This window comes from Triturus cristatus, chromosome 6, assembly GCF_964204655.1.
Source record: "Triturus cristatus chromosome 6, aTriCri1.1, whole genome shotgun sequence".
Lineage (NCBI taxonomy): Eukaryota > Metazoa > Chordata > Amphibia > Caudata > Salamandridae > Triturus > Triturus cristatus.
Window position 1 is genome coordinate 718483142 of NC_140589.1, and position 25405 is coordinate 718508546.

The 25405-nt window shown below is 42.6% G+C and overlaps 1 protein-coding gene across 6 annotated transcripts in view; it reads right to left on the reverse strand.

Annotated features, from left to right (window-relative positions):
• The window catches only part of SOBP (sine oculis binding protein homolog), a 404468-nt gene that overhangs the window by 27054 nt on the left and 352009 nt on the right, over positions 1-25405 (reverse strand). For 3 of the 6 annotated variants that reach the window (XM_085611212.1, XM_085611216.1, XM_085611214.1), the window contains one exon: positions 13919-14050. The exons of the other annotated variants lie outside the window; for them this stretch is intronic. In XM_085611212.1, the coding sequence (XP_085467338.1) occupies positions 13919-14050 (132 nt within the window). The remainder of the gene's footprint in view (positions 1-13918; positions 14051-25405) is intronic. 6 annotated transcript variants of the gene reach the window in all.

Consider the following 25405-nt stretch of genomic DNA (forward strand, 5'->3'; position numbering starts at 1 on the left):
AGTGCATTTTAAGCTTCTCATTATGCTTTTCAACAGCATGATTTTTTCAGCTGTAAGGAAATAAAGTATGGAACATAAATATGCCCAGAGAAAGCGACATTATAGAAAGGTAGATAGACAGAGGGCTATTAAAAGAAGTGGAAAGAAGCAGGCAGGCAGACGGAAACATTAGACTGACAGCGACAGACAGGCATGCAGACAGGGGCATATGGATGGATATTGGAGAAGGATAGAAACGTTGATAGTTGAATAGATTGAGGTCGGTAGATAGACATGGAGAAAGACAGACATATAGATAGATTGAATGAAATCGGTGACAGACATGCAGACAAGCATAGAGGTCGGCTGGTAGATACACAGTCATTGAAACAGGGAAATAGCGAATTAGAAGTGCAAAGAGGACGGCATTTATGTACACAGGCAGTGAGAAAGACCGACATGCAGACAGACAGTAGATAGATAGATAGATAGATAGATAGATAGATAGATAGATAGATAGATAGATAGATAGATAGATAGATAGATAGATAGATAGATAGATAGATAGATAGATAGATAGATAGATAGATAGATAGATAGATAGATAGATAGATGGCAAGACAGGCAGCACAAGGAGCGACAGACAGACAAACAAGGAGACAGACCAATGATCGAATGTACAAAAAGAGACAGAGAGGTGAGTTAAGAGACAGTGAGGTACATAGAGACAGTAACTCGGAGAATGCGACAGGTAGAGGACAGGAAATTACTGTAACTGGATGCTTAAAAGGAACAGGCGACTCTTGAAAATAAATATGGAGTGAACAATAAACCCACAGACAAAAAGATAGAATGGATGAGCCCTTCCAGGTCGATCAAAATTCCATTTCGTTTACGCAAATATTAAAGCCGAGAATTATGCTGTTCTAAAAAAAAAATCTATATCACACAGTTCCGTTCCCTTTCACTCACATACGTGCTTTTTAGTTTTAAGGCAGAAGGTGACTGGCTGCTCGACACCAGGTTTTTTTTTCTTTGGCTTCGTCGGATGGATGTTCAGTTTTTTTCTGCTTTGCTCCCGCTCTGTTACTATTGTCGTCTCGCTGGCACGAGCATTGGCTCTTTTTTGTGTTAAATGGAGCTGCCAAGCTAATGAAGTGCGCACAAAAAATACCACTAATTATATTTCACGAGACACCAAAGTTCAGACGAGTCCTTCTCGGCTGCAGCATCCACCACTTCAGAGAAATTATTGTGATTTCATTAGCACATTAATTTTGCAACACCAGCAGCTCGCGCAGATGGCGAGGGCGCGATTTACATTTCAGATAGGACTCGTGTTTGCACAAAAGGCGCTCCCTCATATGGCATGTTCAGCGAGAACTAATGACGGGGATCTTGCCATGGCTATGAAGCAGAGAATTCTGGCCGCGTATAAAAACCTCGCAGCGAGTGTTTCTGCTTCTCTCTTTTAATGCGGTACACCAGGCAATATGATGCAATATAATGCGGGTACCAGGGCTAGAAATGAAAGACGGACTCCGGGCGCGCGCTGTCTGCGGGGTCGAGGGGCAAAGGGCGCGTGGAAGAGGTGCCAGTTTTTTAAAACCAAAAACTGAAGAGATTTAATAAACATTGAGGTCAGGCTCCAATTTATCAGCGACAAGAGGTCACAGAAGACAGACTTAAAAGGGAAAGTCCGCCTCTATGATGAGACAGAGGCCTCATGATTGGCATTTTTTGATGCTATGGCAGGGAAAATGATATGCATACCTGGCAAGCAAAGATACCTTATTAAATGTGCAACCTAAACGGATTACTGTGCGGCGCTCAGCAATCCTGCACCTTTCGAAACCTGGTCAAGACACCAGAGGCCACCGGTTGGAAGCCACAGCAAGGAACAGCTGAGTGAGGGTGAGGTATCACAGATGCTGTGTTCATAGGACCTAAGCAGGCCCGGATACTGGGTGTGGGAGGGCCATGAAGAAGCATTGATGGGCAATGGAGATGCATAGGGGAGCGGGAAAAAATCAGCAAAGTGTATTAGACTCTGTTTCAGTTACGGACAACATTTGCCAAATTCCGACACATTGACATGCATGTATCATTAGGTTTGTTGGTTCTGATGGATGAAACCACTGGCCGTAGACTGTGCCCAATGACTACTCCAAGTAGGGGCTGTACTCCAAGAGTGTTGGTGAAGATCATTCGCTGTGCCCAGTGCCCATGCTCCCAGCTGACACCCGTGCTCAACGGGTACTAGCAGCAGGGCAACTGTCCTCAGTGCCCGCTATGCATAGCTATGCGCAGAGATTACTAAAGGCATGGGCACAAGATGTGAATTCGGGCAGTATGATTGTGTCTTAGCTACCTGTAAAATGGTGACAATCATTGATTTTTTAGCTCTAGGATCACAATAAAAATGTCTTTTCAGCAGTGATTTCAAAACCCATATTTCACAGGAATGATGTCATCCCTATGAAATTCTATTCCATAATTCCCAGAAATAACATTATCTCTGTCAATTACAGATTTTAACAAATGATAAAGATACACATTACTATAGTTCACCACTGCGCTTGCCAGTATTATGTAGTCCTATTTTCCCCAAAATTTTTTAGTTTCACAAACATGCATTATAAAAGATAACAGCTACCGTGTTCTTGTGTTATAGAAACATTCATAAACCAGCCTTGATCGTGGTTGGTTAGAGTATCTGGAGAGACCCAACAATGCAATATAGAACAAGGCATATGCAAATTATGAACTTTAACTGCATAGTTTTGTATCACCCTGCTTATCCTACAGGGAATCCAGCAGAACCTCCAGCTGCTGGAATTGCTTTCTCTGCTGTCACTCTGGAGTGTTCGCCCCTGAAGTTCTGTCATAGGAGTTCTAGCATAGGGAAGGGATATATGTGGGCTCTCTGAGGATATGAGCTTATCAATAATTAATTTGTAAAAAAAAATAAGTGCCAGGGCTCTCGCCAGGAGGTCACTGCAGCTTGCACCCACATTGCTCCTGCCATGGAGAAGTGTGGCTCAATGGTTAGAGCGGCAGACCCTGATGCAGCGGTCTGGCCCGGACCAGGGTTAAATTCCCGCCTCGGCGGGTCTTGAGCTCAATTTCCCCGGACCCGATAATTCTCGCCTCAGTGCCTATTCTAATCATGGGTCCCACTCTGCAACTCTGGGCAATAGCTTGCTTAATCTCCACAACGGCCCCAAAAGCGCTAGGATGCCTGGCTTCACCTTGGGGGTGCCCAGGAGTGGGCACTTCACAGGGAAAGGCCAGAAAGCGTTCCACAGTGGTATGTGTACAGCGCCTGAGAGACCCTTTCGGGGGGGTGCGGTACGCTATATAAATGCACTACATTTACATTTGCCATGATGCCAACGGCGGTACCATCACAAGTACTAACCATCACACTCCTACAAGTGTCAATACAGACTATTTCAGGCCCCCAAAGCTATATCAAAGGCTTGGGCGGCAGGAAATAGTCATTTTTTATGTATATTGACTTAATAATCAACTGTTGTTTTGGTTAACTCGACATTAGCCACACAGCTGTCCCAGGTGTGGGTGCTGACAATTAATTGCCAGTGCCGAGCCCCGGAAACCACCGGCACAAATTAAGCATTGGGACATATATATAGATTAGATAGTAAGGTGCGGTTGACTGGTTGCATCATTAAGGCTATGTGTCACGGTGGGAACATGCCTTCAACTACACAGGCTCACTTTCTGCTTCTTTTTTATTTTTAAAAACTATGCCAGCTTCATACTATGCAAAACTGTGTGGGCTGGGGAAAGGGGTTTAGAAAAATATTTCTCAGGCGCTACTAATGAAGAATGGAAAGAAAACTTATTCCGACTTTACAACTCAGTTCTGTGTGCTTGAAAAAACTCTACTTAGTAAAAGGCATTCACTTTATACAAAGTTTTGAACTGGAGAGAGGGTAAAGTGAATGAAGAGGAAAACACTTATCATACATCAGAAATACTCAAATGCATCAGTTTAGTTGCAATGAAACAAAGTTCCGCACCAATTCAAAATCAACACCAATACACCGCTTCATCACTCCTTGAATCTTCAGGGACATCATAGCGCTGTTGATGTGTTTGATTTTAAAAATAGTAAGCTAACTGAGGTTATAATTGTTGGCACATTTTCATTTACTTTGGCTAGAAAGGCAACATTTTTTTTCAGGTTGTTTCAGTCATTTCATCAGCACTGAATCTCCACTTCTTTCCAACAGGCGCAAGCATTCTTTGTCTTTCATTGTAGTAGTGTCACAGGACACATTGTGGAAGGGAGATGGCTTGGACAAAATCAGCTTCCACAACTTCTGACTTAACACCTATGCACCAGTAACGCCTGCACCACCATTGTTCTCTCCCAAAATGTGTTTGAACTCCAAGAGAAATGCTGCATTTTTAAAGCATGTTGTGTCAGTCTCTGGTCAGAAGTTAATATAAAAAAAATACACAGGGTTAGGAATGTTTGTTGTAGGATTTAGGGAACATGAAAGGTAAAAAGAGTTTTAAAAAATCGTTTGGAAAAGTAATATTGAATAACACGTAAGATGATTTATAGTCAACCCTGGGAGTTGGTACCCCCCAGGATATGTGTTGAAAGCTCGTAGGTGGTGCATTTTCACGCGTACTGGGCCAGCACCATTGCTTACAACACAATGGGATCTAAGCTCACTGGATCTGTATTCTGTCCTAAAGGATAACCGGAAGGAGGACACATGGCAATGGTCCCTTGAAAACCACATATATCAGTAGCAGTGATCAGAACCTGTTAGGTTTGTTTGACAAAAAAAACACAAAAGAAATTTACTGAGCAATGTATTTAGAAGTACAGCCGCTTTGTAACAGTTCAGTCGTCATCGTGGTCTTGAGAGAGGGGCCGAGGAGAAGGCATTCTTTTGTCGATACTGCCGATGCTTACCAGGTTGCCGCTCAAAATCGCGACATGCATTATATTTACAAAAAGTCGTGCCGGCAGACATCAGAGAACCGGGAATGCCAATAGTACACCTGGGATGCATTGTGGGCTGGTGCTCACCACAAGCAGGTGCTGAGACGGGTCCCTATCGGGCTCTCCATTTTTTGCCATCAGGATGAAAAAAACAAGCTTTTGCAATGCAATGGGTTGTAAATGACAACGCCTTTTATTTATCTGTTTTTTTAAAAACAGATAAATAAAAGGCATTGTCATTTACAATGCCAATAGCTTGAACTCTCGCAAATGCGAGACATATTGCATTGCAAATGCGTAAGGAGAAAGCTGTCCTGCCTTTTCCTGCTGGCAAGAGCAGGCAGAACAAAGCTCTTTGAGAAAATAGTGCATGGAGGCTGTAATTATAGCCTAGCGAGCAACAACACACGTGACAGGGGGTGGCCTCATGGGAGGTTACAAAATGGGAAAAGGTGATACTAGGAGCATCTACTGAGCCTATTGACTAATGACAAGCCACAATGGACAATGACACAAGCCAATGAAAAAACTGGGTGGAGAGTGGGCGGAGCTTCACGTCCACACCTTAATACAGCATGCCTTGCAGCGCATGCGCTGCCCAGGCTCCACCTAAAAATCTTAACTCTGCAGCAGGACCACCCTTTACTGTCTGATGTAACTTCAAAGAGACTCGATATAGTTCTTTCAGTCTCGTCATTTCAGAACAGAAGCACTTTCAATATTATATACAACAAAGCCATAGTTGTTGCTTATTTATCTTATGCAACTAACAACCATTGGCAAAGCCAATAGTCCTGGCTTGTTGTAGGTATAAAATTACTTGTTGTATCATATATCTGGAAGCAATGAGAGAATGTGGCCTAAACGGCTAGGGCGGTCGACATCGGAGCTGGGGAAACAGGTTCGAGTCTCAGCTGGGACGCTCAACATTCTGTGATTCTGTGCAAATCACTTAATCTCCCCATGCCTAACAAAAAAATGAATGTGTCCGTCTGTAAAGTAACTGGTGCTCCTGTAAGGCACTCGGATACCTACCTCTGGGTCTAGTTTGCGCTATATAAAACTCCACCCAAAAATAAAAAATGACAGAGACAGCAAATTGCCAGTCAGGCGGCACACTATGCCAAGCACAGATTTTTACCTTATGTGTTTTTTAAGCCACACCCTTAATTACATCGGTCACACCCCTTTGAGAGACCCCCCCCAATTTTTCATCCCACTTAAAGCCCTGGCTGAAGGCCTTCAAGAAGGTCAGTACCACAACTTCTTAGCAAGGCTTCCATACTTGTTCAACACAGAAACATTTATTTACAGGGCTTCTCAGCTCTCCTCAACAGCACACCTATACTCATAATTGACAGTACCAACAGTACTGCTTTACCTATATGTAACTCTAGCACCCATGCCATTACCTTTTCTACAATCACTTTTGGACTTTTACTTCTTTGATTGCCTCATCATCCTTTTTTAACATTAAAATGTCATTAACTCGACATACTTTTGTGTTGACATTTGATAGCACATGTATTGACAAAGTGTAGGTTCGCCTCTTGGGGATTCTTGGAGCGGAACAACAGATGTTTATTGTTACTCACCTCAACAGTTCTCATTTTATCGACCTTGGGACTGGAAGACGAAAAGCTGAGTGGGCCCACGGGGATTCGAACCTGCGACCATGAGGTCAAACACGCGCTCCTAGAGTGGATGCTTCAGTGCACTGAGCAACTAGATTAATGTCTAACCTTAAACGTAACCATAATAAATATTGTTATTTCAGTGAAGATTAAATCAGCTTAATGCACATTACCAATGCTCCTTAATAGGGGTGGTACACCTCCAACAAACAGAAGCAGCACCGCTCAGCAGGACTGCTATGCTTAAAATGGAATCTAGCAGCACTTCTCAGCAGGGCAGCCAGACATACAGTGGCCGGTACCAGCACTTCTCAGGAGGACTGCTTTTAATACACACTGCCAGTACATTTAATGGGGCTGATATATGTTTATTTATTAGCAACAGCACTTCTGGTATACCCTGAGAGAGAGTGCTATGGTTCTCAGCACAGCTGCGATGTAGGTAACAAACAGTACCATTACTTATCGGCAAAGCAGGACTACTAGACTTGTAGTTGGACAGTAGCAGCACTTCACCACAAAACTGCTGTGTTTAGAATAAAGTGTACCAACACTTTTCAGTAGGTCTAATATACAACTATACGTATAATGGACACCAGAAGCACTCCGCAGCAGTGTTGCCAATGTTTTTATATTTATATATTTGAGAAGTTTTATATAGCGTGAACATGACCTGTCAGGGTATCAGAGCGCTATATAGAGAAATAGACAGTGAATTACATCTCTGAGGGGCTACAATACATTCAGTGGGACAGTACAGCACCTTTCAGCAGGGATGCTAAATATTTATTTGGATATGACCATTACTTCTCTGCAGGAAGGCAGCATAATAATAACAACTGTTTAGCTCTTGCATTAATCAAACATGCAAAGATCTTTCAAATCTTGAAAGACTTTGTTTCAGTTTTTGGAGACAGCTCATTGTTTGAAAACAAGCTGTTTGTGCTTGTATTTGGTATTTTTTCCAAGACACATTGCAGTACAGAAACAGTGAGGCCCCTCCCCTTTTCACACTCACATCACTGAATTTACCTTAAAAAGAATTAACTTGTTCATACAATGAAGAGACCAGGCTACCTCTAAGGTGCTGGGTCAGAGATGGTTAGAGTGTTATGCATCTACAGTAGGGAAAAATTAAGCAATTCATATTCCCCAGCACAAAGGGTATGGTGCTTGGAACTAACGCTTGTGAAGAAATTAAGCGGCTCATGGGGGCAGTCTTCAAGCCGGAAACCATGATACTCTTAAAGTTAGGTGACATACAAACCAATCCATGATGAACACCAATATCAATGAGCCAAGACAGCCGGAGCTCAGCCTCGTGCTCCCCCCACGACTTATCAATAAAACCAACCAGACCTCCCCATTGAGACTAAAAATACTATCTTCAACCACAAGTACGACCCATCATTGGTCTTCTTTACCTCAGTGTGAAAAGTAGGAAGATAGGTCGGCTAAAACTGTCCCTGCCCGCTCTCCCGATGCGTGGTCGCCTGACGTGTTTGGCAGACAGTAAACAAGTCGAAGTGCGTAATGCATAAAGTTGCATGTTACGCGATATAAAATTTAATGATTTTTTCAGTGCACTATTTATTTATAAAGTTTTATATAGCGCGAACATGACCCTTGCGGGTATCCAAGCACTTTACAAATGTTTCTGGAAATAGGAAACAGGTAGAATAAACAACAACATAATCGAGTACGGAACAAGGTGTAACAGCTACCCCGGTGAGGGGAGAGACCACCTCAAGGTCCAGAATGACCAAATCAAAAAATAACAACATAACATGCGAGGAATAAGCATGGGTGACGACAATGCGATGTATCGGGTCCAGGAGTAGAGTTGTGAGTTCTAACAGCAGAAATGTGTTTGACTGTAGCACTTTAACTTATTTCTTGAATGATGTAGTTGGGGGGTTTAGTCTGATTCCAGGGGGCAGAGCAAAGAATTGAGGATACTGGACTGTAAGCAGTCCTAAGGTTCACTCCTCACACTGGCGAACAGTTAAATTAGATAAAGTGATGTTTTCAAACTGTTGAATTGCATGTCTCATTAGCGTGTTAAGAATATTCTGGATTGCTCGTTATGGATGAGGGATTCATGTTGTGATTAACAGATGACTAAGAGATATTTGCATTTATGGTATAAATGAAGACAAGCAGATGAATGTGACCACGACTAAAGGATTTTGAAGTCACGCGAAGGGTCCCATCCCTAAACATCTGCGATGTCAGACACTGCTTTGCGCCTTATGTTTGAATACATTTAACACTGTCCCATGGTCACTCCATTCCCTGTGCACCCCCTGCCAGGCTGTGTCCCAGGAGGGGCTGCTCTGTCTGCAGCGGGACCCTTGTCTATCCGCACACAGTTGCCCGGCTCAGGTTGGGGGCAGTACGGTAGGTTCAGGGAGGAGCTTGCCAGAGCAGATGTTGATGTATCTTGTCAATGCTTGAGCTTCATTGGAGTGTCAGTATTTTTAGGTCTCGCCTGACCCAGCGCATGCGCTGATCTGGCGAGACATTTTGTGAGGGCTCCAAAAAGTGCTACCAGGCCAGCCTAGACCTACAGTGCATGAGCGCGGGCGCGCGCGTCGCGCCACGATTACTTTCACTTTCGCGGCCGCTTTGATATTTGATCGCGATCGCGATCACTTTCGCGGCCGCTTTGATGTTCTCCTTGAGGCTTCAATGGATTGCAGCAGTTAAAACAAGCATTGGCATAGCCAATAGGTCTCGCTTTTGGGACCTTATAAGTGTTTAGTTATGCAACTGTTGCATGGTTAAACACTTATGAGGTCCCAAAGGCGAGACCTATTGGCTATGCCAATGCTTGTTTGAACTTGTGAATGGGGTGTAAGGAGTTGGAAAAGTGTAAAGAAGTCTATCAGGATGTGGTCAGCAGTTTCAGGAGCAGGTGTGTTTTATTCAGGCAGTTTCTGAAGGGAAGGGCTGGCGTTCTTTGTCGGTCCTTGCTTCCAAACTCAGGAATGAGTTAAATTTTTCTCTCAGGGACATTACTTCGGATCTCAATTAAAAAAACCCACAAACAGTTGAAAAAGTGCTTATTTAAATCGGCTTAACTTTGACCAGGTAGTTGCCTTGTGACGGAGTGCTGGGACGCCTCCTAGAGGCAGCTGTTGCGCAATATAAATATCATTTCTTTCATTCATTCAAGTTTGTGAGGTGGGTTCTTTCTGGTACTTTAGGGGACACCAATTCAGAACTTTAGGGCAAAGCCGGAAAAGCAGGGCGTTAGGTTGAAGTCTTTCTTCCACCTAATTGTTACAAACTGTAGATGACTGGTGCTTTGCACGTGACTCCTTCCCCCTTCATCGGTTTTCTGTTATTGGGGGGCGTTCAGTTTCAGAGCTATGAAAATAATAATTGCATATCTGCAGGTATATTGGGCTTCAGCTGGGAGCCTCTAGAGAACAATAAGCTCAGGTGTGATGTGGTCCAATGTCCTTGAATCTCAGTGCTTCATTCTCGGAGGACCACTGCAGCCTGTGCTGCCAATGACAGCACCAACATAACACCTGACCATCACACTCATACAAGTGTGACAATTCAGACTATTTCCGGCCACATAACGCTATAATAATGGGGGGAGAGGCGTGTATTATTCATTTCCAATGTGAATTGACTTAATAAACATGGTTGTTGTGCTCCTTTCATAATTAAACTAACAGTGCCAACATGTGGTGGACAGTCACTAGTGCCGGTGCTGACAATTAAGTGCTGGTGCTGAGAACCGGAAAGCACTGGCTCAAATTGAGCTCCTTTTCCCACTGATTTTATTTGTGTGTCTATGTTTAGTCTGCTATTTAGTATGAAGCCCAAGGATTTTACATGGTTTATCAGTTCGGAGCAAACCCCGTCTTTTTTAGTATTGTTTTTAAGGTTGACACTGATTAGCAGGAATTTGGTTTGGTTTTAAAGGAGTTTCAGATCCTTCAGCTTACTATTTTAGAGAGGCATTCCTATAGATAATTGGCAAAGGTGCGACTATTAATCCTTAAGTATTTCTGTGTGTCATCTGCATATTGGTAAAAAAAGATGTGGAGGGTGCATAAGAATTTTCCAAGAAGTTCAAAATATAGGTTTAAATTACAGGGGCAGTACTGTACCTTTTAGCAAGGAAAGGGCTTTTTGCATGGTGTTGGTATGCATCATTTATTATCATTTAGTTATTTCAAGGTTTTTTACAGTACAAAAATGCACATTTCATCCGCTCTATTGCACCATGAAAAGAAACACGGGAGACAACTAAGGGTGGGCGGAACTCGAGGAGTTTCAATCCACGCAATTTGACGGACTTACATAAAAATGACGATAGATTCTGCGAAGTTCTGCTAGTGTGTAGAATCAGCATGTTGCGCTGATTTTTAGCACCTGAAACTTGTTCCACACAACAAAATCAGTGCACAAGTGGCACCACACGCGCCAGAGGGTGCTGCTTCTTTGCTGCTGCTCAAATAGATTTTCTACTCGAACAGCAGCTTTCTCACTGCGAACAGTCACGATTGCCTGCGACCACTTTCATTGAGAAAAACTGGCTGGCATCCTAATGCCTGAAATTCTCACTAGGGGACACCAATTTTCGCTCGCCAACTTAACGATGGTGAGCCGTGTGCGAGTAAGAACACCGCCAAGCAGCAGGTGGTGGAGTTTTGTTGGAACCCGGATTTCAAGCGTAACGCGGAGTGTGCAAAACTCTGCAAACTCGGCCGGCAGAGCGGTATTTATACGCTCACCCCTAAAGACAATGGGGAAACTTCCAGGTTCTCTGTCAGCTAGTCGCGGGTCTGGTCAGAAAAGTAAGGACCAAGTTCTCTCCAATCAGGGCTGTCCATCACAAGTTTTTCCTTCCAGGGTACATCAGCAGTGGCACCTCCAAAGTCGTAGGCTTTATCATGATCTTGAGGGTCACAGTAATATGGATCATTAAACAGTAAGCACTTGCTCAATACTAGTGCAACAACATTCTTCATATATCACAGGCAGCTGAAGTACTGGCTAGGTTGACAATCTGTATTCAAACTTGTAGGGTTGGTGTTGGGAGGCATCATGGGCTGCCACCTCTGAAACAAATATTGGCTTTCAAGCTGATATAAAGGACATATTGTCATGCTTTGAATTGACAAAAACTGGTTTCAACATAACAACGTCCTACTGGACAAATATAAGGACCACTGATGGTTCAATAAGATGATATTGTTTTTAAATAGTACTAGGTGCCAAGACAGTGAATGACTTACACAAAGGCAGTGCCCCCACAAATTAATAATGCTTAAGCGTTATAATTGATAATGCTTTAAAAGTATGAATAAGAATAAAAAGCTCACAATTATTTCTGGTCCCTGTTTTTCTCATGGGAGTTGGAACATGTGGGGAAAGGAGTGACAATTGATGTACATCACTTGGCAGGATTAATGAAGGATGCAGAACAGGAAGGAGTCCATTGCCTGATGATTGCATTTAATATTCATTCAGGAACCTGATGGATTATCTGGCTACTGACAATGCTTCCTTGCTCTTAAAGAAATCTAAGAAGCAAAAAGCATAGGAACCACCAGCGGCTCCAGGGCCGGGAGGAAAGGCATCATGAAAGTGGTCCACTCTACCACGGGGCAACAAATAAGTCTATTACATCTAGGTTTGCAGTCATATAGGATATTATTAAATTCACAGAACTGTTGAAGTTAATGAGCGTTCTACTTCTTCATTAGTTTGATGATGAAGAGAAGGTTAGAAATAGGACTGTATTTTAATAGTTCCTTTCTGCCAGAGTTGGGTTTCGTTTGGGGGATCAACTTATAAGAGATGTTGGTCCAAGAGCTATTCTTGATAGGAACCAGCATGCCTATATCTTTCGTTATTCAGGGGGGATTCCCTATGGGCTGGCAGACGTACAATAGGGGTGTAAGGCAAAGACACTATATTTTTTCAATGAATTTATAAAACACCTGTGCCTAAGTACGATAAACAGCAACATACGGTTGGTACAAAAGAAACTTGAGTTTTAAACCGAATTTAACTACAGCACAGTCAAAGAAGGAGGCTTTGGGTGATCAAACAGGCCCAACGTTGCATGGACAAGCTAAGGAAAAAAGATGTTGTTTGGCAGAGACACAAAAATACAGTTCAAGAATCTGAGGACAATACTGAGTACACTTAAATTCAAAGCAGAAATATCAGAATTGCTGGCAAAGAGGGAATGGGACCAAACACAATGAATTCAAGTGATGAATGATATGAGGCAAGAAGGGAAACTTGAAAAGTTAAAGGAAAGACTAATTGATGATTGACAAAGCGGGTGAGAGGATACACCATGAGACCTAAAATGAAGGAAGTAACAAAGTCAAAGAGGGATAACATCAAGCTCAAAATCAGACCTTCAGCAGCATGAAAGGTTATGGACTGAGTTTTGGAAATCTCAAAACCCAGGAGATAGTGGAAATGAAAATGAGAGAAATATCAAGTAGGAGTGAAGAAATATAAAGAGATGTCAAAGACAACAGTTGAAAAAATTTCGAGATGGGGATGAGAAGAATCACATTGGTTTCCGCTTCACCTTGCAATGCACTCCCACGCTTCATGTGGGAGGGCGAAGGAAGAAGTGAAGTTCAGAGGAGTCAAACAGACCTTGGTGACCAGACACCAAATCGTTGATAACAGCCAGGCAGCAAGGGATCATTAGTGAGTGTGGGGAGAAAATGGAAAGAAGGAAAAACATCTGCATCGTGTTGACACACTCCAAAAGAGAAAATGATAAAAAAGGGATGAAATATGGACGAAGTATAGGCAGGTAAATGCAAGGGTATGGGACAGAATGCAAGACCACCATGATAAAGTTCGAAAGTCGGAGAAAAAAGATGAGCTGACGTGACTCAGAAAGAGCAATGGAGGGATACGGAGGAAATCATGAGTGGACATCAACACGGTCACAAAGGAAGAAAGGGGAGAGTTTTTATGACTGTGGCCACTTTTTCTGTCTCCCCTTATTCTCTTTACCAGTTTGTCTTTTTCTTCCTGTTCAATATTGTTCCCCTCAAAGGGGCTCTACTGCAGTCTCTTGACTTGATCCACCTGCAGACCTGTGTAGCCTACTACCACCTTTTTCCCATCCTCCACCCTTGCACATTCAGATATTTTATTCAGGGCAATTCTTGAAATGATACATCTGGCAAACACTGATTTATTCTACAATCACCCCTCCTGAAGGATCTCCCACCCAATGACTCTAAATTTCCACGAACTTCACGTCTTGAGAATTGGAAATACCACTTTCTGAAATAAAACAAAGTTTACATACCATAGCCATTTCCTTGGTACAAAATGAAGTTCTTGTACTTGCTGTCTTGATCAGTTCTGTATTTTTCCTGTTTCTTTTCCTCTTACGAGTGGGTTTTAAACTAATAATTTCAGACTCGGGACTGTTTTTTCCCTGGGGGATAAAAGGAATACTTCCACTCAAAATGATTATCTTTAAGCTGGAGTCTCCATTGCGCCCAGCCCGCCCTGAGACCACCTTTTTTCGAGCCCAAAACATTAAAAAAAGATCTGATCACCAAACTAGTGATTGTCATGAGTTAAAACGCAGAGCTTCCTGGAACCAGGCTGTGCTTCGGGTTGTGATGACATACCAGCCCCAGTGACCTTGACTCCAGTGATTAGACCAGGAGCACCTTTCATACCTCTCCTAGGAATTTGCCATTTTGGAGCCATTTTTCTGTATTGTTATTTTGGCCCCTCACAAAAGTCAGTCATCTTGGCCACTAGCACCTATGACTGCCAAACCAAACGAAATCAAATAGTGCTCCTGCAAGGTCCCAGTGCCCTTCCTCATATATCCATTGGATTTCAGACTGCGGCTTCACTGAAATTCTCTACCGCTGTATTGTAGTATTGATCTATTTGCTTCTTTCAGCTCTAATGTCACATGCAGCTTGATAAATATTATCACTCCCTCTAAAAACATTTACAGATCCTGCTTAGAAATTCTTCACAGTATGCTCGTGTTTTCAATAATGCATTAAGTTACCTGCCCAAGAAATGCTGTTACTAATTTGCTTCTGTCTCATTATTGATCCAGAACTGTTCAAAGAACATTTCCACCAATGAACCAAACATATCTGCGATGAAGAAGCTTACATTTAGCACAATAAAGCCAGCCCACCTGGAACCAGGCTTGGAACAAACCTGGCGCATTCAAGGATTATAGGCATCATTTCAAGATTCTTTACTTAAAGTCTCTGAGGAAAGGATCCCTAATTTTATTAACTCTTTTCAGTGGGATTAACACCCTGCTACTGTAATATATCAAAACAAACGTGGAGGGGAGGGGCAGTCTTTGCAAAAAGGGACTCTGTAAGGCAAGAAACAAATTAGTACTGAAGAATTAATGATTCATATCTGTCTAAAGGATTGATCATTGAAGATGAGGTCAATGAATTTATGATACAAATGGCAAGTTCGCTGAATGCAATAAATCCGGAAAGCATAATTCACTCTTCATCTAACTAGCCGTACTCTGCCTGTAATTATGGATTAAGTTGATTGCTTATGACGATGGTCTGGAGTGATCCAGCCATGTAGGTACTTCATCTCCATAAAAGGACATTTGCATGTCTATGTAATAGTTCCGCGTGACTAATGTCGTTCGGTGCACGGCATACATTCTACAGGTGTTTTCTTTGTGTGGAAGCGGCTCTTACCCATACTGCAGGGGATTGCATGAGTTTACCATCCCAACAGCAGTGGATGAACCGAAGACCTTTTCAACTCGTTTCAAGCCTGTTATTTCCTCCATGGTCATGAAATGTATTCCAAGACCAATATGGAAATAGCAGGAGTGGAGAAAACCTTGGGCAATAATGTGTCGGTGAAATCCTACCAGCGGTAGTATCTTGCACAAAAGTACCCAGCATTAATAAGTGATCTCACTAAAACACATCTATTTGTGTACTCCAAATTACCATCCACTATTACACCAGCCGGGACGCAGGGCTGAGGAATCTTTGCAAAGCACTAAATTTAAGTTGAAAATATGTGACTAGGGTGAAGCATTTGCTAAATAATTCTGCATCTATGCTGCTCAAATCCCAACAACGTTGACTCGGTCTTTTATCCTCCTATGACTGATAAAAACGAGCACATCATCGCAGTAGAATAATAGTGCAAAGATAGATGTTTACCTTTCTTGATTGGAAAAAAAACTTTACTTTTTCATAATTTACTGTTCACCTGTCCACTGGCTCAGAGCCAACAGCTGAAAAATAAAATAATATTTTATTATTGTTTTATTTTTCAGCTGGTGGCTGAGCCAGCGTGTGCAGAGAGAGGCGGGGTCGGGCCATATGAGGGGGAGGAGAAGTGGTAGGTACACTTTTTAAGTGCGCATGTCAGATTGGCCGTCCGACTTAGGCATGCCATGCCAGGCGCACTTAGGTTTCTCCAACCCAGCTGTATTGCACAGTTGGAGAAACAGCACCGACCCCCTGTGCCTGAGCGAGCCATAATCCAGCCTGCTCAAGACCCATCCCCATGCTGCTCTCATGCTTAAGAGCAGTGCTGGGATTATATTGGAAGTCAGTGATGCTGTCCCAGGGGCTACTGGGACCAGGAACTGGAAGCAAAGGAGCGTGAGGCAGCCGGCAGCACCAGGTAAGTCTTTTATTATTATTAAACCCCCCGCCGCGTGCTCCCCCTCACTTCCTCCACGCGCCTCACCACTTTTTATCTTTGTCAGCCGCCACTGCTGTTCACATGCTCAAAAATGTCACCATTATAGAACAGTCTTTAAGATACAAGCTGAATAAAATTATAATTGCATTTTATAATGAATTCATGGATGATCAGTAGTAAGTAGGTCATTGACTGTTTGTTGATTGGCAGAACCCACCAATTAAACGTACATTTTCCCCTTCTCATTGAAAGAAGGGAAAATCCCACCTTCCTGATGGAAGAGCCTCAGCTGGTGCCTCTGCTGGTAACATCCTCCTGGGGGTGCAGCTGGCACACAGCTGCTGAAGTCAAGGCATCAGAAGGCCCTCCTAATCAAGGAGGAGCTTTCCGATGCACACACTTCCTGCCCAGAATCACCATAGGAGCCATTGTGATCCCAGGCAAGAAAAATCCTCAATTACTCCCTGCATAACAGAGCCATTGATTTTTTTGTAAAAAAATAAACCCCTTGTTTTGGTGCTCCTAATGTGCTGGCAAGAGCAATGCTGTCAAAATTGATAGGGATCTCTTAATTCAACGAGCGGTCTTACTTCAGAAGGGCGGAGGCGTGGCCTCCTTCACGCCAGAGGGATTAACAGTCCACCTGCAAAAACCCCTAATGACCCCCTCCAGTTATGAACCCTTTGCAGGTGACCACTATTGATGCAACATCTCTATTTTTCTTAATAAAAATGGAAATTGGAGGACTATTAGGATAAAATGTCTACTCTTATTAAGGCATTGGGATCCCTGCCACTTACATGGACCATGAATATAGTGTCGGCACACTGGAAACCTGCAGAGAGGTCTGCAGGCCCCGTCCTTACTCTGCAACCTTACACAAAGAGTTGCATGCATAGTCTCATTCATGGGGTGGGCTGCGCACATCTTACTGCACACAGGCCAGTTTCCCCCAGGCCAGATTAGAGCATTGGTCGAAGTGTGAAGGTATCTGCCTGTGATTGCGCTGCTCTGCACAAACACAGTGCGGCACTATAACAGGACCAGGCTGTTTGTGCAGCCCAACATGTCATTTAGTGCTATGCTTGTGTATCATGCTTAATTACCTTAATGGCCCAATGGATCAAGCAAACCCACAATGGCAAGGTCTTCACTGGGATCTGGTTAATATGTTACAAAACAGTGCCCACGTTACACAGTACAGTCGCATAGGATTTTATAAAAACAAAGGTCCATCTTTAAAATATTCAAATATAAAGGCCCTTTTCTGAGCAGCGACATCTGACAAAAAACTTTAGTTCACCCATAAAAACCGCTTTCACTATTCCCATTGGTGATCTGCTAACTTTACCACAGCACCTACGAATTCTCTCCGGTTTGAGAATAACCGAGTCCTCGGCTCATGAATACAGGTTGTTGACTGACTTCATATGCAAGAAAGCTCTCCAAGACGAAGACACCTTATGTACCGCAGGGAATACACTGATAATGCATACTTCAAGAACCAAGAGCATGGTACCTTTACAAGGAGTCATTTGAACAGGGGCGGGAGAATATTAAATAAAATTACATTTTTGTTTAATGTCAGTTTTGAATCATATTTATTATCAAGTTGCTGGTTCGGTTATTATCTTGAACCCACATTAATGCAACAGCTTTCTGGGGACACTTCAAGGATTCCATTGGTTGGATACTCCGGTCATAGATCTTCTCCTAAGATGTTTTATTTAATGGACATAGTTCCTATCCGTGGCAAATACAAGAAGGTCCATAATAAATACTAGAAATGTGGGCACAGAGAAATTCAAGGGCATACTGAGGGGGGGGATATGAAAAATGTGTGCTACCCTCAGGACTGAACGGTAGCTCCAGACCTCTCTACCGAGACGTGGTACCATACTGGATGAAAAAGAAGAGTTTTACTTACTCAGCATTTGTAGGGTTACCTATCTATACCTCTAGGATCTCCGTATCCATCAAGTCCACCCCAACCTATGTTCCAGTTTAGGAAACAGGTAAAGACGCATCTCTTTGAAGAACACTAGTTCATAATGCATGAACAGTTCACTTCTGTTCCCAGAACCGAGCTACCTCACCATGCAGGCGCTGACTGTGTATCTGCTTTTGACCACATACAGGTTAAGCTACTTTTCGGCTGGGTCCACACTATATACAAAGAACATCTATACATGCATACTTATATATGTTCAATACTTTTCTACTTTTAGAGGGGTGCCACAGGTTTCCCTCTCTAGTTGAAGGCAGACGATGCAACTTATTCTGGAGCTCAATCTGTTTTCAGTATATTCCACTTGTATCAAACACTTACGCCAGGAAAATTTTAATCAGAAATATATTGCTTTTATGATTGCTCCAGATGGTCTTAACTGTGCAGTGCAAAAGACACTGAGGGTTTGACCAATTGAAGCACTCGACATGGTGTACTGCAGCAAAAAGGAATACGAATGTTAGAAAAAACACAGTAATTCAATTTTCCCCAAAGTGCTTGCATATAAAGAGATTTGCATACAACATGCATATGCAATTATTTTCATACCAAAGTGGGTGCATGCATTAGGAGAGACACACATAGGTCATCATTCGCCTGTATTGAATTGAGAACTGCGTCTTCATTCGTGCCAGTCAAATATTCATATATTGTAATGATTTTCATTAACAGGAGGCTGCCACGGCTTTGTGGCTCTGTAGCCCTTTCAATGACAAATGCCAACACCACCCACGCCGGTGAAGCTCCCTGTATTTACTGTGCAAAGAGCTCAGATCCACTCCGCCCATTAAGATTCACAGCTCTAGCTTAGTACAAACCAGGGCAGAGTCACAAATGCAAGGGGTGACTCAGTCTTCTTGTACTCAGTGAAGGCTCGAAGGACGTGAGGTGATGCCGTAGCAGCGGGCAGGCTTGTGAAGGTTTCCACAGACAATGGTTACACAAAAGACTAGTATAGGACAGGTTGGTAATGGAAAGAGCTAAATGTCAACCCGGAGGGCAATTCAACATTGGGGCGTCCTCCATCTCACAATCCCTATAGAGATTTAGAATCAGGTGGTTCCCTGACCTCCCGAGCTAGCACTTTGTCAACACATAAACTCTGACTGTAAATCAGTCACAAAGCCCTGAACAAGAATACAACTGTCCATTCTTTTCAGTAGGGGAGATGCATATTTGCCAAGACAAGTAACTATAACCATGCTCCTTTTGATGGCAGTGCACTATGATAAACACCTATGAACCCTCCCAACCTTGGCTCCACACTTTCACATGGCCACCTCTCCTTTTGAGCCTCTGCAATCCACTTCCAAGAGAAAGTAGGACACACTACATATAGAAAACCCATTGTTAATAATGCCTTTTCACCATGCCATCTCTTTCTTCACGGACGCCCCAACATTTCTCTAAATCTTGACCGACATTCCCCTGCCATCATCTGAGAGATCGATTGGCCCGAACTGCAGTAGCCAGCAGCGTAGTCAAAACTCCGCACCAGAGTTACATTGAGCCACTGTTGAAAAAGAAACAGTGCATTATGGAACTGTGCTAGACTCGATCTCGGTTTTAAAAATCTACTTTCGTTAAAAAAAACCATAGATTATTCTGCAACAGGTTTTAAGAATTGTGGAAGTTTTGTGGGGCGTTTTTAAGCAACAGCCTTGTTAGATCCATTACTCAGGTCCGAACTGTTGTTTTCAGGTGGTATGAATGTAGGTAGACTTATATGGGCTTTCAACCAGCCCTCTTCATCCATTGGTCGGTTATGGCGTCATTTGCAGTTTTCTTCCACCTACCACAGCATACAGCATGGGGTAATAGGTCAGACCAATTCAGCCATTGGATAACTTTACTGCCAGTGATGAAGTTCTGCCATTTCACAAGGAGCGCCCACACACAAAGTTGTTTTTGTCATTGCCAGGAATTACTATGGCAATGTGTGCTTTGTATGACCCAAAAATATTTTTTGCTTTTAACCATTTAATTTTTTAAGGTTAAGGAGGGCCAGGTAGCTTCCCAACAATAATGTTTTGCAAAAAAACATGAAACAGCAAATAAAGCATTGACAACGCCAAATGGCTGTAAGTCAACACCAGACCTAATGGTTTCTCTATATTGCATTCAACCCTTTAATTCGGATTTTCAGTTGTCCCTCGGAGGTGGCAGCAGGATAAAGGGAATAGGTAGGTGCTTCCACTGCTGGAATCCAAGTATATAGTTAAAGATTCTGCATCCAGGGGCTCTTGACTTTTTTCCATCTGCAAAGGGCGCAGAAACATGTAAATGTAGAAACCTATGTGAGGAAGCCTCCTGGGAAAATGGGATGGTCCAGAATTGTATACTGACCCCTAGGATGAAAGTGATGAATAGTAGTCAAGCTGGCAGAGACTAACGCAAGGACAGCGGGTGCTGCTAGAAGATGACTTCAATGAAGAAGTTGTGAAAAATAGTAATGTTTTTAATTTCAAACCTTGTTAGACAGCTAGCGTCTTTCAGTCGATACACCTAGCTATAAATATCGCTAGACAAAAATACCTTGGTTGGCTGGATTGCGTATCACACAACTACAGCAGTGCTCACCAGGGCACCCAGGGGTATCATTAAACGCAAACTTTGCTCGATTCGCTCCTACACGGAAAAAAGATAAAAAAACAATTCATATTCCCCTACAATATGATGCCAGCAGCCAGCGAGAAGATCCAATTTACCTTTCTGGGGCCTGTCCAACTCCGAAGAACAGAGTGAACACTTCCTCAGAACATTTAAGAGTATTTATATGCTGGTGGCCTCAAGCCAACGTACTACTTATGAGCTCAGTGGCTTGATATCATTCGCCGGTTTTCCTGTGAATTCTGTAGCAACGTACGCCACCAGACCACTTGGAAGCCGCGGCCTCAGAAGAAACACGACTCGCGCCTCTTGATATGGGCAAACCCAACACCAGGCTGTGGGATTGTGTAACTCTTTCCATCCTTGTGCTCCTCGAGTGCAGCGGCTCGTGTTGGCAGGCGAGACTTTATTTTGCTATAACTGCCCAGTGCGTTGGAAGGCCTGCCATGAGGTTACCCACTTAGGCGCACTCTTGGATCTGAAAGGAATTCTGAGCGACTGCGGATGCAACACAACGGAGGCGGTAATCAATCTGTCAAGTTACTGGGATGAGGTTCCTCCATTAGTTCATCTTATAAATGCCCTCTGGGTCATAAAGTACTGGGCGATATTATTTAATGGACAAACACATTTGCTAAAATCTTTCTCCTCCCCTCCCGAGCAAAACCATGCATTAACCCTCCTGTAATTAGATGGCAAATAATAATTCTAGCAATAAGTAATAAAGTAAATCCTTAACTGCCACCACTTTGATCAGAGAGAGAGAGAGAGTGTGTGTGTGTGTGTGTGTGTGTGCTGGAGGTGTGTGTGTGTATTTATATTCTCAGTGAGTGTGAAATCAAAATGGCGGATAACGGTCACAGAAATCATTTACTTGAGTTAAAACAACTGCTCCTGCAATGACTGTCAACTAAGTCACCCCAAAGTGGCAATGAAAAATTAAATCAACGGGAAAATATTATGGGAGTTTTAATGTCTGGAATTGGCACAAGGTCAATGATAAGAAGCTATCTGCAAAGATCTTTGTGCAGAAAATTATCTTTGTGAGAGCAACAAGCTGAAAAGCCAAACATTCTCTCAGGAGCTGGTAATACCAGGTGGAAAACTAACCTGCAGTAATGAGCAGCCAATACTACCCTGTCTGCTAAGTACACCCAGACTTACCTTTAAGACTAACTGTGCATTTTTGAAATCACCATAAACAACTGAAAAAAAGCCCCTAATACAACCTTAAGCATAGGTACTGGCATACATTTTCCCGGGGGCTACAAAGTACTGTCAGCAGCATGTCCGAGGGTGGCACTGATACCAGCAATGCGAGTCTCGGGGTGATGAAAGGTGGGTGTAGGGGGACGCGAAGCAGATGCATGGTGTGGACAACAAAGCAAACCTTCATGTGACTTCTGTCTGCCACCAATGCTCTATTCTCAAGCACCAAGAATTAAAGTCAGAGCATTAACTTCTAATGTAAAATGTGAGAGGGAAAGCAATACTCATCTGGTGGCTGGATTGCAGAATGTGAAACAAGAAAACCTGGTATCAGTCCTGGCTTCCATACTATGCAATTGGTTAATTTCACTTTGCCTCCTATTTCTTCATCACTACACATGAGAGCCCCTTAAAATATAGGAGTTCAAAACCTTCTATTGTTTCAATTAATAAACTGTAATGTTTTCCAATTATATAACAACCAAGGCTATACACAAGGTGCACTTGACAAAAGACTTGCCTCTTGGTTCACTAATGGCATTGTTTTCAGAATGGGGGGTGACATGAATGTTTCCAAAATCATGTTTGAAAAACTATCACTGTTTTTATATGCCTCTCAATTCAGTGATATAATCTGATCTACTAAGGTAAAACACGCATGCATGTTAATAAAATACACTTTTTAAGGTTTGCAAAGAGTTCATCATGTTTTTAACATGTTTAGTGCAAGATGTCGTTAAAACTAAAGGTGTTCCTAAAGATACGTTATCTAGGACACCATATTTTCTTCTTTACCGTAATGTGTCAATAAATGCTCCCCCCCCCCCCCCCCCGTCCTTTCACAGCTTTCTGAATGTTCCTGTTCTGTCAAGGGAACAGCAGCCCAGTTCTGCTGTTCACCAGTGGGCCACAATTAAAGGTCAGGAGGGCCGCGTGCGCCCCCCGGGACGTACTTTGAGCATCCCTGCAGCATATTATTTTTGTGTTTGTTCCACATGCAATTTAATTGGGGAGTTGTGCCAAGTTGTTTAGCAAACTGTCATGCGTCCTTTCTGTGGGCATGAGCAAGGAATCACTCTTATTACCTTCTTTGTTGGAAAACGCTTCTACAGTACGATATAATATGATAACAAGTCTCCAATTCTCATGCACACATGCAATGTCTTTACATTCATGGGGCAAACAGCAGCTGCTGCACGGTCGTCCTGAAGGCTGGTATGGAGACCCAGATCACAGATCTTGAGTTCCCCTTCACTGTCTTCCTTATCCGCCCTCCCTTTTGTAAAAGTGCCCAGTCCATGAGGGCTTCCTCCTAAACCAAAAGAAACTTATATCAACTTTCCAATGCCTGCTTCTCAAACTAAGATTGTGGTTGCATTCCCTGGTATCGCTTAGATTACCTTCCTCATTTAGAAATGTAAGACAGCTCACCAATGTTTACAGGCGTACATTGCAATGCCTACAGGTTCTTTTGCAGATAGGTTCGACGTACACTTGTTGAGTAATTTCTGGCATTTCTGTTTATCCTTCTCCAATGGAAGCAATGTACCCTGGCCATAGAGCATTTGAATTCCAAAATATTGTTATTAAGGCAATTTTTGATGTTCAGCTACCTTTCCTACCTCTGGCTTGTCAACAAACATATTTATAATGACACCATTCCTAAGAAGTACAATTTTAAAACATTTGTATGTCTTGAAGGTGTAATTGAGATGATAATAGATGAATGTGGTTCAAGCTTTTGGATACAACTATTTCATGGATATAGTGATATTGTGGATCCTGCCTTTGTTGGTTCTTGCGAATAATGCTGCCGGCTCCTTTCACTGCTGTCTAGATTTCTGGGTCAAGACAGAGTGCGCATCAGTTGTTTGCTTTTAAAATATCATCTACTCATCAGGTTGTCAGAAGTATTTTTATGCCTAAAAGTGTTTTCCTCCTGCTGCTTGAGACATCTGTATGGTGGCACTCACTGGCTTGGAGCGCTGTACTTTCTTGAAACTAAAGCAGTGCTTAATTTGAGCCGGTGGTGTCTGGTGCTGAGCACCGGCTCTTAATTGTCAACACCGGGGCTTGTACCAGTCTGCCACATGGGGGCGCTGCTAAAAATAACTATTGACTTCCCCCCAAACCACTATTATAGCTTTGGGGGTCTAGAGTAGGCTGAATTGTCACACTTGTAGGAGTGATGATCAGTAGTTGTGTTGTTTCTGTCATTGGCAGCAGGCCATGGCACTTATCTTTTTTTTTTTATTACAAATTAAGCACTGACAAAGTGGCTACAGAAAGAAATCACCAAACCATAGACTTCAATCACAGACTTCAAGAAGAGACCATATAAGGTAGGAGCGCTGCATCTGGCCCTCGACAGTGGTATAGGTGGAGACGAAAGCTCCTTTTTATTGCAAGCCTTTTCCGAAGCAGCAGTAACATTTTGGACTACTGCCCTGAAACAGCTTTTCAGATTATTACGGCAACGTAAGAACATACATATATCGATTAAGTGAGCACTACAGAGGTTCAGAATGATAATGGAAACGCCCTGCAATTCGAGGAACCGTGGGCGTCATATGACAGACTGTAATAATGTGATACTTTGCTCCAATTTTTAACAGCGGTTTGTGGTACCCAGTGGCAGCAAAAATAAATGTCTGTGTTTTGCCACTCTAGAAAAAAACAAAAATAATCATAGTTGCTAAACGTGGTGTGTTGGTAGCAAGCAAGAGATTTGAGATTGTTTTTAGACACACTAAAAGGGTTATTTAAGCAAGAGTTGTTCTACATAATAAATCGTTAATACAGCTTAGTATAATACTTTACCAAAAGTGAATAATAATAATGTCCACAAGAATCTGCTATTTGATATCAAACATGTCAAGAAAGGGAGCATGGGTTATGTTTGTACAGTCAACACGTTTCTAGGATCCTCTGCTTCTTCAAGGCCAATAAATTAAACACCACAATTCATTAGATCCTCAGCAAGACCTGGAGATAACATAGCAGACATATCAGTTCTGTTACAAGACACGATCAAAAGGATGGGTCTTAAATTTAATAAGTCAGTCTTTAATTGTTAATGTGTATAATAATGCAGAATCAATTGTGAGACTGATAACGCGTCAATACAGTCGATAGACCATGAATGCACTGGGTCCACAGCAAAGCCTGCATTTTAATATTTATGACAATAACAAACTAGATTCTTGCTGCAGCACTGGTCATCACAAAAATAAATGGAAGGAACAACACACCATCGCAATAGATAGCATTGTGCTAAACAATACCACT